This window comes from Tupaia chinensis, unplaced genomic scaffold (assembly GCF_000334495.1).
Source record: "Tupaia chinensis unplaced genomic scaffold, TupChi_1.0 Scaffold143584_1, whole genome shotgun sequence".
In the NCBI taxonomy this organism is placed as follows: domain Eukaryota; kingdom Metazoa; phylum Chordata; class Mammalia; order Scandentia; family Tupaiidae; genus Tupaia; species Tupaia belangeri.
Window position 1 is genome coordinate 4,533,676 of NW_006203430.1, and position 11,995 is coordinate 4,545,670.

Consider the following 11,995-nt stretch of genomic DNA (forward strand, 5'->3'; position numbering starts at 1 on the left):
TTGGGTAGCATAGGCCTGTTGAAAATTCTGGAGCCCACAGGAATGTTGCTTCCTGATCTCTGTCCCCCACTGAGTATGAGTGACCAGCCAGGACTTCTGTCTAGACCTTGAAATACCAACTGGTTAGCATGAGAGCCTGGGCCTAGGAGGAGACTCCTTCTGAGTGTTTCACTCTCGAAGTCTCCCTCCTGGCCTCTTTGGAAGATGGGTGAGCCTGTGCCTCCCAAGACTTCTCTGACTGACTTGCTCAGCACTAACACTTCCCATTAAGTCCCCATAGCTCCGTTGCTACTTACTTCCTCCTCTCTGCCGAGGTGACTTGGGGTGACTTTGTCATCCAGTTACCACAGCAGGTGTTTACTAATTGTCTCCTTGGTGCCAGGACTGTTAGAATCCCCAGTCCCAAAACACAGGTCATGGTCCTGAGCTTAAGACACCCACAGCCTATTTGGGGAGATGGGCAAGTCTCTAAGATGGCAGTGCCATGATGGAGGTGTGCACAGACTGTGAAGGAAATAGCAGGAACATCTGCTCTAGAGGACCAAGTGCTGCATTGAGCTCTCCCAAAAAGGGAGGACAGACAGAGCGAAGAGCTTAAAACAGGTTTGAGCCACCTAGAGCCACAACCCATCTGGAATGACTGTGGAACGGGGTGAATGGGGAAGCAGTAGGGCAGGAAGCCTCATCCTGCTGAGGTGTCCAGTTTGGTCTCAAGGTGATCAGAGATAGTGAAAAATCCTACTCATGGGAATATTTGATGGATTCCGCTTGAAAGGTCCCCACTATGGGTGTAGATTGCAGGAGGCTATAGGGGCAGATAGAGGCCGCTACAAGAATCCATGTAAGAAATGAAGAGGGCCTTGACTGAGGTGGTGGGCCAGATGTAGGTGAGCTTAGGAGGGGAGGATAAGTAGGCTTTATTGCTTAGCTTTGAGGGGTGTGAGCAAAGAAACTGTGGGATGATGGGGTGGTTAACTTGGGAAGTAGCAGGTTTGTAAGAGAATAGCAGGTTGTTGGGTAAAAGGTGGTCAGTTAGACGTTGATCTGCTACATTTGTAATTCAAGTAGAGATCAGCATTTAGATATCTTAAGAGCTATGTCCAGACATAGAAGAGATAGAGTCTCTGGCACTCTAGCCAAACTACATACCATATATAGGTGGGTCCGAGATGTTCTGCTGGGCAGTGGCTTCTGTGGAAGCAGTGGCCCATCCTTGACCCTGCCTTACATTGCTTGCTTTCCCTTCTCTTCTCTCAACTCTCAACTCTCAACTCCTCCTCCCACCCCCTAGCCCCCAACTATGGCCTCTCCTACAGCCCTTTGAATTCAGTGTTGACCTAGTAATGGGACCATATCATCTGTGGGGGCCGCAGGTTTCCTACTCTTCCAACCCTCGCTATCTTTTGTCTCAAGAGGGACTCCAGCCCAGTTTCTGAATCCCAGCCTCCATCTTGACCACTCTGCCTACTTTTAGCTGACTGACCTCAACTGCTTTGAGGTAAGGGTGGGACTTCAGATAGTCAAGAAAGATCCCTGAATAATGCTGACACAAGGACCTTGCAGAAAATTATCAGCTCTTGAAAAGAGGGTGAAGGAGCAGCCAAGAGTGGGGGAGTGAAGTGAGGAGGAATCCAGATCTATACTTGTCAGCAGACTCACTCTTCTGGGTGATTTCTGTATGGAGCCTGATCTAGAAACTCTAGATATAGTCTTTACTTTCAAAATTGACAAAGCTGTGTAGTTATACCTTGGTTTAGGTGAGCTGGTTTCTGTTGACTTATTTCAGCCGCTAGCACAATGCCCAGCATACAACAGACACTCAATAAATATTTGTTGAAAAAAAAAAAATGAGTGTGGATGCCAATAGTCTCCCGTAATTGTAATTATAGGTGTGTGGGGGTGACCTGTTGGCTTTGTGGGTCTTTGCAGTGGGCCTCTACTGAAGCTGGAGGAGTTTTCAAATATTTTCTGTCTTTATGTCTGCAAGAAGCTTCCAGGAAGCAAATTCTCACCTTTCCAAAGCTCTTCTCTCAAACTGTAACTGTGTCATATGTTCCTACAATAATTTTCCAATACATACCATTCAATTCAATTCTGAGACTAAATAGCTGAAGTTACTGCAGACGCCACAGCTTAGTAACTCAGTAAAACAGAGATCAGCAGTTAGCATAATGGCTATGTCACTGGACTCCCATGTAGTCGACCACGGTTCAAGTCCCGGACCCAGTGGCTTAAACTCATGCCGTGTGCATGCGTGCCCAAGATCCCAAGAGGAGAATGGAGGAGAAGGGATTGCAACGTGGCCATCCCCCCGGGGGGGTGATTTCTCGCTTTCTGTCTCTCTGTCTCTCTCTGTCTGGCTGGCGAGCGCATGCACCCTATAGTAAAAACCTCTCCAGAAAAAAATAAGAACTCAGTAAAACAAGACCACCCCCTATTTCAGATGTCATCCCCAAGTTAGCTACACTTCTGCCCAGCAGACTATAAATTTGGGGCTTCTATGACCTTTCCTCAGATTTAGTAATTTGCTAAAATGGGTTAAAAAACTCAGGAAAAGACTATACTTATGATCACAGTTCTGTTATAAAGGATATGACTTGGGCATAACAAAATAGAAGAGACATATAGGGTAAGGTATGGGGCAGGACAAGGAGCTTCCAGCCCTCCCCATACATCAGCCCAGCAGCACTGCAAGCCTGGCATTTGAGAGTTTTTATTGATGCTTCATTACTTAGTCATGATTGATTAAATCTCAAGTCCCAGAGGTTGGGGTTGGGGCTGAAAGTTCCAGTTCTCTAATTACAGGGCTGGTTCTCTGGCAACCAGCCCCTATCCTAAAGCTATCTCAGGCCCTCGTCCCGGACCCAGTGGCTTAAACTCATGCCGTGTGCATGCGTGCCCAAGATCCCAAGAGGAGAATGGAGGAGAAGGGATTGCAACGTGGCCATCCCCCCGGGGGGGTGATTTCTCGCTTTCTGTCTCTCTGTCTCTCTCTGTCTGGCTGGCGAGCGCATGCACCCTATAGTAAAAACCTCTCCAGAAAAAAATAAGAACTCAGTAAAACAAGACCACCCCCTATTTCAGATGTCATCCCCAAGTTAGCTACACTTCTGCCCAGCAGACTATAAATTTGGGGCTTCTATGACCTTTCCTCAGATTTAGTAATTTGCTAAAATGGGTTAAAAAACTCAGGAAAAGACTATACTTATGATCACAGTTCTGTTATAAAGGATATGACTTGGGCATAACAAAATAGAAGAGACATATAGGGTAAGGTATGGGGCAGGACAAGGAGCTTCCAGCCCTCCCCATACATCAGCCCAGCAGCACTGCAAGCCTGGCATTTGAGAGTTTTTATTGATGCTTCATTACTTAGTCATGATTGATTAAATCTCAAGTCCCAGAGGTTGGGGTTGGGGCTGAAAGTTCCAGTTCTCTAATTACAGGGCTGGTTCTCTGGCAACCAGCCCCTATCCTAAAGCTATCTCAGGGCCTCGCCCTATGAGAGACACTCAGGTCTGGTCTAATGGGGCTCTGGTCACAGAGGAAACCCCATGAGTTTTAGGAGCTCTGTACCAGGAATCAGGGTCAAAAAACAAATATAGTGCATAAGGAGACTTCAAAAAATTTGTGGAAAGTATAATTACAGTACAAGTTTATTTTGGTGTCAAAAAAAATTGAAATCCATGTATAGTTTTTTCATAATATGTATTTTACATGAAAATTTTGAAGACCCTCTTATTTTTTTTATCTTACTACCACAGTAATGGAAACTGATTTTGGCAGACTCAAGAACGGCTGGCCCGGGACCAGCAGTTAGCGTAATGGCTATGTTGCTGGACTCCCATGTAGTCGACTGCAGTTCGCGTCCCAGACCCGGTGGCTTAAAACTCACACCGGGCGCATGTGCGTGATTGCCCAAGATCCTGAGAGGAGAATGGAGGAGAAGGAATTGTGGTGTGGCCATCCCCCCGGGGGGTGATTTCTTGCTTTCTGTCTCTGTGTCTCGCTCTGTCTGTCTGGCAAGAGCACGCGCCCTATAGCAAAAACCTCTCCAAAAAAAAAAAAAAAAAAAAAAACAAAAAAAAAAAAAAAAGCAATGGCTGGCCCTTCTAATCCCAGTTGCCATTAGAAGGACCATCACTGGACCCCAACTTCACTGTATTTGACAGCTGGAAAATATTTTGAGCCCTACGTGTTCTTTGTTCACAGACAGAAAAACAGCCTCTGGGAATGTGGGTGCCACTGGGTGACTGTGTTTAGGGTCCTACAGAGCATAGGGGCCAGTCAGAGGGATGTGGGTTAAACGCTACCTCTACTTCTTAGCTGCATCGTCTTGGGCAAATCATTTATTTAATAAGGTCCATTTCTAAACATGGAAGAAGTCTGAGTGTACTTCTCTCTTCATGTTAAGATCTGATGTAGGCCAGGAAAGAATGGGACCCTCTCAGCTTGCTGTCAGGATGGATAGTTTGGATTCAGCCCGAGTGACTACTTTGTTCTCATCTTAGTCCTGGCAAAACCTAGTCTGCTCTTCCCTCAGTAGGGCTGTTGAGAGAGGGTGTTGAGGAAACGTTTTAACTGTGTGTGTGTGATTATCTCTCATCAAAGGGTTCTCTGAGGTGTCCTTGATTGCCAGGCCTTGTGCCCCCTACCCCTGTCCTTACTCCTAATCCCCACACACCCAGATAGAGCCACAGGCGTCACTTTGTCTTATCTTCCCCACATTTGGACAAAGACAAACCCCACCCTTTATCTGTGGTTTAATAAAAACTTGCTTGAAGAAATGAACAATAGGGGCAACATCCCAAACTGAACAGAGAAAAGCCATTTTCTGGAAACTCAAATGTTAAGATTATGGCCACCAAAACAACTTAAAAATAATCCCTGTGTCAGGCCCGAGGCTTGTCTGTTACAAACAATAAAGAGAGCAGACCCAGGATGGTACTTTTCCTACAATGTCTTTGGTGAGAACGATTCTAGAAGTGCAGATTCCAGTGGACAGAGCTCAGGAGCCCCGTTTGCTTTGAGAGTTTTGGCACAGCCTCCTCCATATGCTGAAGGTGCTTGTCTGACTAAGCCCTGAAGGGTCCTGAAGGCGAGAGAGAGATGGATACAGTCTCTTCCCTCGGTTTCCATTTTGGTCCTTTTTTCTTTCCTAGAACTGTTTTCCAGTTGAGGATGGGTTATTTCTCATTACTCGTTAGAGGGATTCTGAATTCTTCCTCTCTAGTCCATTTTGTGCACGATTTTCCCCTTACAATATGGAGCTGACCTGTCACCCTCCCGTTCTTCAGTGGTCACTAGGTTTAAGACAGGCATGCTGTGCCTTTCTGTCCGTCTGCTGTCTGCCTGTCCACCTGTCTGTCTGCCATCTTCCTGCCACTGTTCTTACCTGGTCCTCCCTCTGTCAGCTCCAGCCACTCTGACCTCTCCTTTCTGACACCATGCCATTCACTTGTAAATCAACCCTAACACCCAAGGCAGTGTGTGTGTAGGGGGGGGAGGGGGGCAGAAGCGACTTTTAGTAATATCTGGAATGAGTGGACTTTGCTTAAGTTGTTCCATCACAGACTCTCACTGTGTTTTGTTAGCCTTCATGGCCACACTTACAGGACCTCCTCCAAGGCATTTTCCTGGGTTCCATTGCTCAAAATGTGTCATTTTATATCCCTGTACTGAAGCACTTTATGTACAGTATGGTGGGTTAGTGTGACCATAGATGTGTTTTGTCTGTCTGTGCTCTAAAATGTAGGTTCCAGAAGGCAAGGACCAGTGTTTTCCTTAGCACCTATCAGAGACTGGTATATAATAGCTGTTTAATAAATATTCATGAATCAGGCCCGGCAGTAGTGCAGTGTGATGGGACCCACATGGGAAAGGTCCTGGTTCTTGTGGGACCTCCCTGAGCACAATGGCGCAGGAGTGTGTCTATAATTGGGGTTGACTGAGACTCAGGGTAGACCATAGCTCTTTTGGGAGAGTCTTACTCTTGTTTTTTCTCTCATGGAATAAATAAACTGAAAAATATATATTTATTGGGCCAGCCAGGTGGCGTGGTGGTTAAGACGGCTATTTCCGACATGGCCGACTGCGTGATTCCAGTCCAGAACTCAACGACTTGAAAAACACACCAGTTGCATGCACACATACGTGTGTGTGTGTGTGTGTGTGTGTGTGTGTGTGTGTACACCAAAAATTCTGAAAGGAGGATGGAGGAGAAGGGATTGCAATGTGGTCATACCCCCAGGGTGGTGACTTCACTCTCATTCTCTACCTTTCTCTGGGGAGCACCATACCCTGTAGCAAAAACAAGCAAACAAAAACTATATATATATTTTTTATGTATACATTTTTATATACATAAACATTTCTTGAATAAACTTCCGAAGAATGGGAACTGTGTCCTTTTTACCCATGAATCTGCGGCAGCATTTTCACATTGAAGATAGACCAATACATGTTATTTTAGGTTTAAATAGGGTTTTTAAATAGAGTTCATGTCCTCAAACCTTGTGGGAACATAAAGGTGAAAAATCCAGATATGCCATACGGCATCACAGCCATAGTAGCTATAACTGTGTTCATTTCCCAGCTGTAAAGTCTTGTCTGTATTTCTTTTCTCTGGTTTGTGAAAGATGGTGCATGAAAAGTCTCCCCAAAGCACATGTGCAAGTACACACTAACAGTATTGTTTCTGATATTGAGTCATGTTACAGAAAAATAAAAATAAGCTCAACTCTGGCCCTGAAAGCTGGAATGGATACTGCCATACTTCCTAACAAACTATTTCCCTTACTGGCTGGAATTCTTAGCATTTGTGGGACCAGAAGCGCTATTTTACACATGCACGCCTTGTCTTCATGGATGCCAGAGACCGGGTTTTAAACTTTAAAAAGCCTCACCCATAGTAGATTTCAATACTTTCTGAGTGACTCTGTTATTCTGTTGGAAAGTAAAGGAGCTGTTTCTACATCATCTTTTTTTTTTTTTTGTCTTTTTTGGGTTATTTGTGTTTTATAGATGAGCATTTATATCTCTCTGTGTTGACCTCTTTTCCAGGGAGGTTCCCCTGAAGGATGCTAAGGAATATGCTGAATCCATAGGTGCCATAGTGGTTGAAACAAGTGCAAAAAATGCTATTAATATCGAAGAGCTCTTTCAAGGAATCAGTAAGTACCCAACGCTGTGTTTTCAGCCTAGCTTGCATTTTTATGCTTCTGGGAATCAAAGGATAAAATTGCACAGCTCTGAAGTTGAACTTTTACTTTGTGTGAATTTATCTGATGCCAAGGATATAAAACCTACCAGTACTCACCTCTGCTATGCCTGTCGATGTGAAATCTTCATAGTGCTGTGCTTAAACCTATTTATTCTATGCTTTGTGAATTAAAATGAAGTAATACTGTTTGCAAAGAGATGATTTATTTCCATTAAACATCATGCATTCTATAGCATTTTTATTTTTATGTCGACAGAGTAGATAAAATAGACAGTAGTCCTGGCCATTGTGGTGTGGCAGTAATGCAAGTGCCCTGCAAGGCTGGAAGCCATATGGCCCACCGCACGTTCAGACCCCCGAATCAGCTTGAAAACACGCAGGACATGTACAGGGGACCAGGGTCCTGAGTAGCCGAGGGCTGTTGGGCAGGGGTATCACAACATAATGAGACCTACAAAGGTACATCTCTTTGTTTTGTGTACACACATGTGCTCTGTAGCATAAAATATGTAAAATAGACATAAGAAAAGAACCTTTTAGTAATTTCTTTTGCTTGTTGATTGTCACCAAAAAGTGTCTTCATCTCCTATCATTGAAATTGGGAATTGGGTAGATGTGTAAAGATTTCCCTCCTTTCAGATAAGCTAATTAAAGGAAGTATCGTGATAGCTTCCTTTTTTTTTTTTTTTTTTTGGAGAGGTTTTTGCTATAGGGCGTGTGCGCTCGCCAGAAAGAGAGAGACAGAAAGCGAGAAATCATCCCCCAGGGTGATGGGGGATGGCCACGCCACAACCCCTTCTCCTCCATTCTCCTCTCGGGATCTTGGGCACACACGCACACGTGCCCAGGCGTGAATTCTAAGCCACCGGGTCCGGGACACAAACCGTGGTCGACTACATAGGAGTCCAGCAACATAGCCATTACACTAACTGCAGGTCCCACAGCTTCCTTCTTTGACACCAGTTCTGGGTCTGTTATGCTTCCGTTTCTTTTTGCTGGGTCCCCACAAATAACCTGATCAAAGAACTATTTGCCAGCTGTTGGGCTCACTAACACATCTCTCTGCAGCCATGAGGCTTCGCACTCCCCAGATTTCACCTTCCTAAATTCGCCGGTCATGTGGTTCTGTTCTGGGTCCTGCCAGAGAAGTATCTACTGACAGATGTCTGGGGAAATGGCTCAGAGCTGTCCTCAGGAAAATTCCATCACACCTTCAGAGCTGCTGGGAGAAGTACCGGTGTTTGCTGAAGTGCTGGCATAGGAGGTCCTGGGGTATCCACCTCAGGGAGATGTGAACCCCTGAACAGTTAGCAGTTGTCTTCAAATATCTTGGACCTAGATAATTCTAGAAGGGAAACTGAAGATGTGCTCTTTTCTGCCTGGTCACTGTTGGTGGCACTCTCAAGTCAGAGGGCTGGCCTTCCCAGAACAGATTTCACTTCTGTTTAACTGGCTGGGAACAGTTAGAGGACCCACAGCAGGGAATCTTTTGTTTGTTTATTATGTTCACTTGATGGAGAATTCATTGGAGATGGGAAATTCTGACTTGCTTTCCTTGCACAGTGCAGAAATGTGTAAAATACATGAGCGAGCGAAAGAATGGCACTGGGCCTTCCCTCCCAGCACTGGCCTCCTTCTCGCTGGAGTCCTCCTCACCTCCCCTTTCTTCCACCTTCAGAAGGATTGTTTTCCTGCTATAACTTTACACGCCACAGAATAATGCCCTTCTGGTTCGTCAACCTGAGTAGCTGGGCTTTGGAGTGCTGGGCTATAATCTTATGTTACAAACTCCATATTATCACACTCTGCTCTTTCCCGAGGATGGCCAGAGAGGGCCTCTGCTGTCTGTAGTAGTGTCATTCTGGGTGATGTCTGAGAGTCTGGCTTGAACCCATTATGCTACATGTTGTATTTCCTTAGACCAAACTCATTATTTTCTGATGGCGTTTGTCTTTTTTTTTTTTTTTTGCATAAGTATTTAACATTTTATTTTTATAGTGGTGTTGTTTTTTTTTTTAGTTTATTTATTTATTTTGTGAGTAAGAGAGATAGAGATGCAGCAGCCCCCAGAAGATCTTGACCCTGTGATCCGCCCCTCTGGGTCGTGGGTGTGAGCATGCCTGTGATGTATTTAGGGTCTCCACTTGTGAACTGTCAACCTTCCCCTGTGGGCCGGCCTTGTGGAGCATCACGTTTTACTGCTGTGCCACTGTTCAGTCCCTTTACAAGTGGTTTTAACTAACGAAGCTGGATCACCTCTGTCCACTGACCGCTCCTGATGACTGCTACGTGAACACCATTTGTTTGCACAGCTCCTTCTGTTTTACAGGGCCCTCCCACCTGGCATTAGCTCTCTGACCCTGAAAGGCAGCCGACACAGGCAGCAGTGAGCACAGGGCCTTGCACCCCTTAATTTCAGCTTGAGATTTCTGCACAAGCTAAGAGACTTCCTCAGATTTATGAAAGTTATTAAAAAAAAATCAGATAAGCACCTCAAAGAGAACACTAAGCCTAAGCAGCAAGTACTCATAACTTAACTTGAAAGATCATTTCTTTATATGATTCAGCCGGTATAAATCCCTTCACGTGAAAGGTCTCAAGGGCTCACAGTGGTGGGGATTTTGAATAATTAATGCCTCAGGTCCTGGTGGTCTGCTTCATTTAGGAACAAACAAGTGTTTTTGCTTAAAGCATGGGATAATTTTGGCTTCAAAGTCCTATGTAATACATAGAATATCTTTATCACCTCATCTTTGTGTCAAATAAACAATGATTGTTTCTGTTTTATTATGGTTCTGATTGCTTTAGTAGAGAAAGCTTGTAAGGAGCTTGGCATCACCAGGCAAAATCCCTATTGACCTATATCTCCCTACTCATCCTTATAAACTCTGGTGCCTTCCTTTTACTTCTTTATTCCTTCAGGTGAATTTCTTCAGAATGGGTTGTGTAGCTTAATTACAGGTTAATTTAAAACACAATTCCAAGCACACCTAAATATCTTGCCACAGATTTTTCATTTATTTTCCTTTTCTCTGTTCCTACTTGAATTACATACGCTCCTCCCTGAGCTTAAAATAGAAGTAGATGTTGCTGACACCTATGCTCCCAGAGCAACCTTCTGAAGACAAACATGCCTGGGGGAAAAGGTGCAGTAAAAAATCAAGAATAAGCAGTGAGATTAAAAGCCCTTTTAAAAAGGTGTGCTTCGACAAAGTTAATTCACGTCGACTGAGATTAAGAGACTAATGTTTCTCTTTTACATTCCCAGACTGTTCATAAACCAGAAATGAAATAAACTGTGTTTTCTGAATATGAGCTAATACATCTTCTAACTGGAAATTGTTCACCAAAATATTGTGTCTTTTTAAAGACTGAAGCTGCCCTGTGAAGGATTTAGACCCTGCTCTGTTTTGGGTGGCCTGTATACAATCTGTCTTCATATATTAAAGGACCTTCAAGAATTTCAAGGGAAATAGACACTATGAAATAACTATGCATGAATTTCATTTTGGGAGGGCACCAAAATAATCTCTCACTTTAATTCCTTTTTCCCATGAATGTTTTGAAGTCCCTTTGTGTATCTATTCTAGGGAGATCACAAGTTTTCTGGGAAGAACGGTTTTGGTCTTTAAGATTCCCCATAAAGCTGAGACTAGTAAATAGTGTAGTGCTAAGTTCAGAGGGTTGAATTTGGAGCCATCCTCCTCTCTTGATGTTCCAGGAGATATTTCAGTGGGTTGACTAGGACAGGTGAGATATAACCACTTTTCTATGAGGAGTTATGATTGGATACCACCAACAAATGGGACAAGCCTTACTTCTATTAAATGCTTTATTCAACAAATATAGACTCTACTCATTTAAGGGCTAGGTGCCATGCTAGACACTGTGTCATGCTATGTCACAGTGAATAGTACAAACTGGAGGAGACAGGCTATAGGCACAGAATCAAATAGGTGTACAATTGCACATTGTATTAAATACCGAGAAGCAAAAGAACAAGGACTGTGAGAGCATGACAGGGAGGACTTCAGGTTGAGTGGGCAAAGCTTCTCCATGGAAATTATTTTTAACCCAGACATGAAAAATGAGCCAAGATTAGTTGGGCAAAGATTTCAAGAAGAGCTTTCAAGAGCTGGTCCTAGTGGTTAAGGGAGCCAGATCCCATGTGGCAACTATGCAGTAGTAATCTAGGAGAGTGATGGCTTGGATTAGGGTGGAAGAAGTGGAGATGAATTTCAGAAATCTTCTAGAAGAAGAACCAGGACCACTAGGGAATGGGTTGGAGAGAGGAGTGGGGAAGAGGGTGGTGCCAAGAATCACTCCCAGGGTTCTGTTCCCTAGATTCTGTTTCCTGGGATGAGGAAGATTGGCATAGGCGCAAGCTTCCTGGGGCTGGATTTTTTTTTTTTTTTTTTGCTATAGGGCGCGTGCGCTTGCCAGACAGACGGAGAGAGACAGAGAGATAGAAAGCGAGAAATCACCCCCCAGGGGGGATGGTCATGCCGCAGTCCCTTCTCCTCCATTCTCCTCTTGGGATCTTGGGCACGCACGCACATGCGCCCGGCATGAGTTTTAAGCCACCGGGTCTGGGACGCGAACCGCGGTCAACTACATGGGAGTCCAGCGACATAGCCATTATGCTAACTGCTGGTCCCTGAGGCTGGATTTTGTTGTGAGCCTTGCAGACAGGATTCTGAGGTGTGAGGAATCTAAGTTTGGGTTTATGTATTTCTTGTTTTAATTCTCCCTGAAAGAAAAGAGAGGTAGAGC

The 11,995-nt window shown here is 44.5% G+C and overlaps 1 protein-coding gene across 1 annotated transcript in view; it reads left to right on the forward strand.

Moving 5' to 3' along the window:
- Positions 1 to 11,995, forward strand: part of RAB31 (RAB31, member RAS oncogene family) — a 114,306-nt gene that overhangs the window by 70,641 nt on the left and 31,670 nt on the right. The window contains exon 7 of the mRNA XM_027766537.1: positions 7,063 to 7,172. Within this exon, the coding sequence (XP_027622338.1) occupies positions 7,063 to 7,172 (110 nt within the window). The remainder of the gene's footprint in view (positions 1 to 7,062; positions 7,173 to 11,995) is intronic.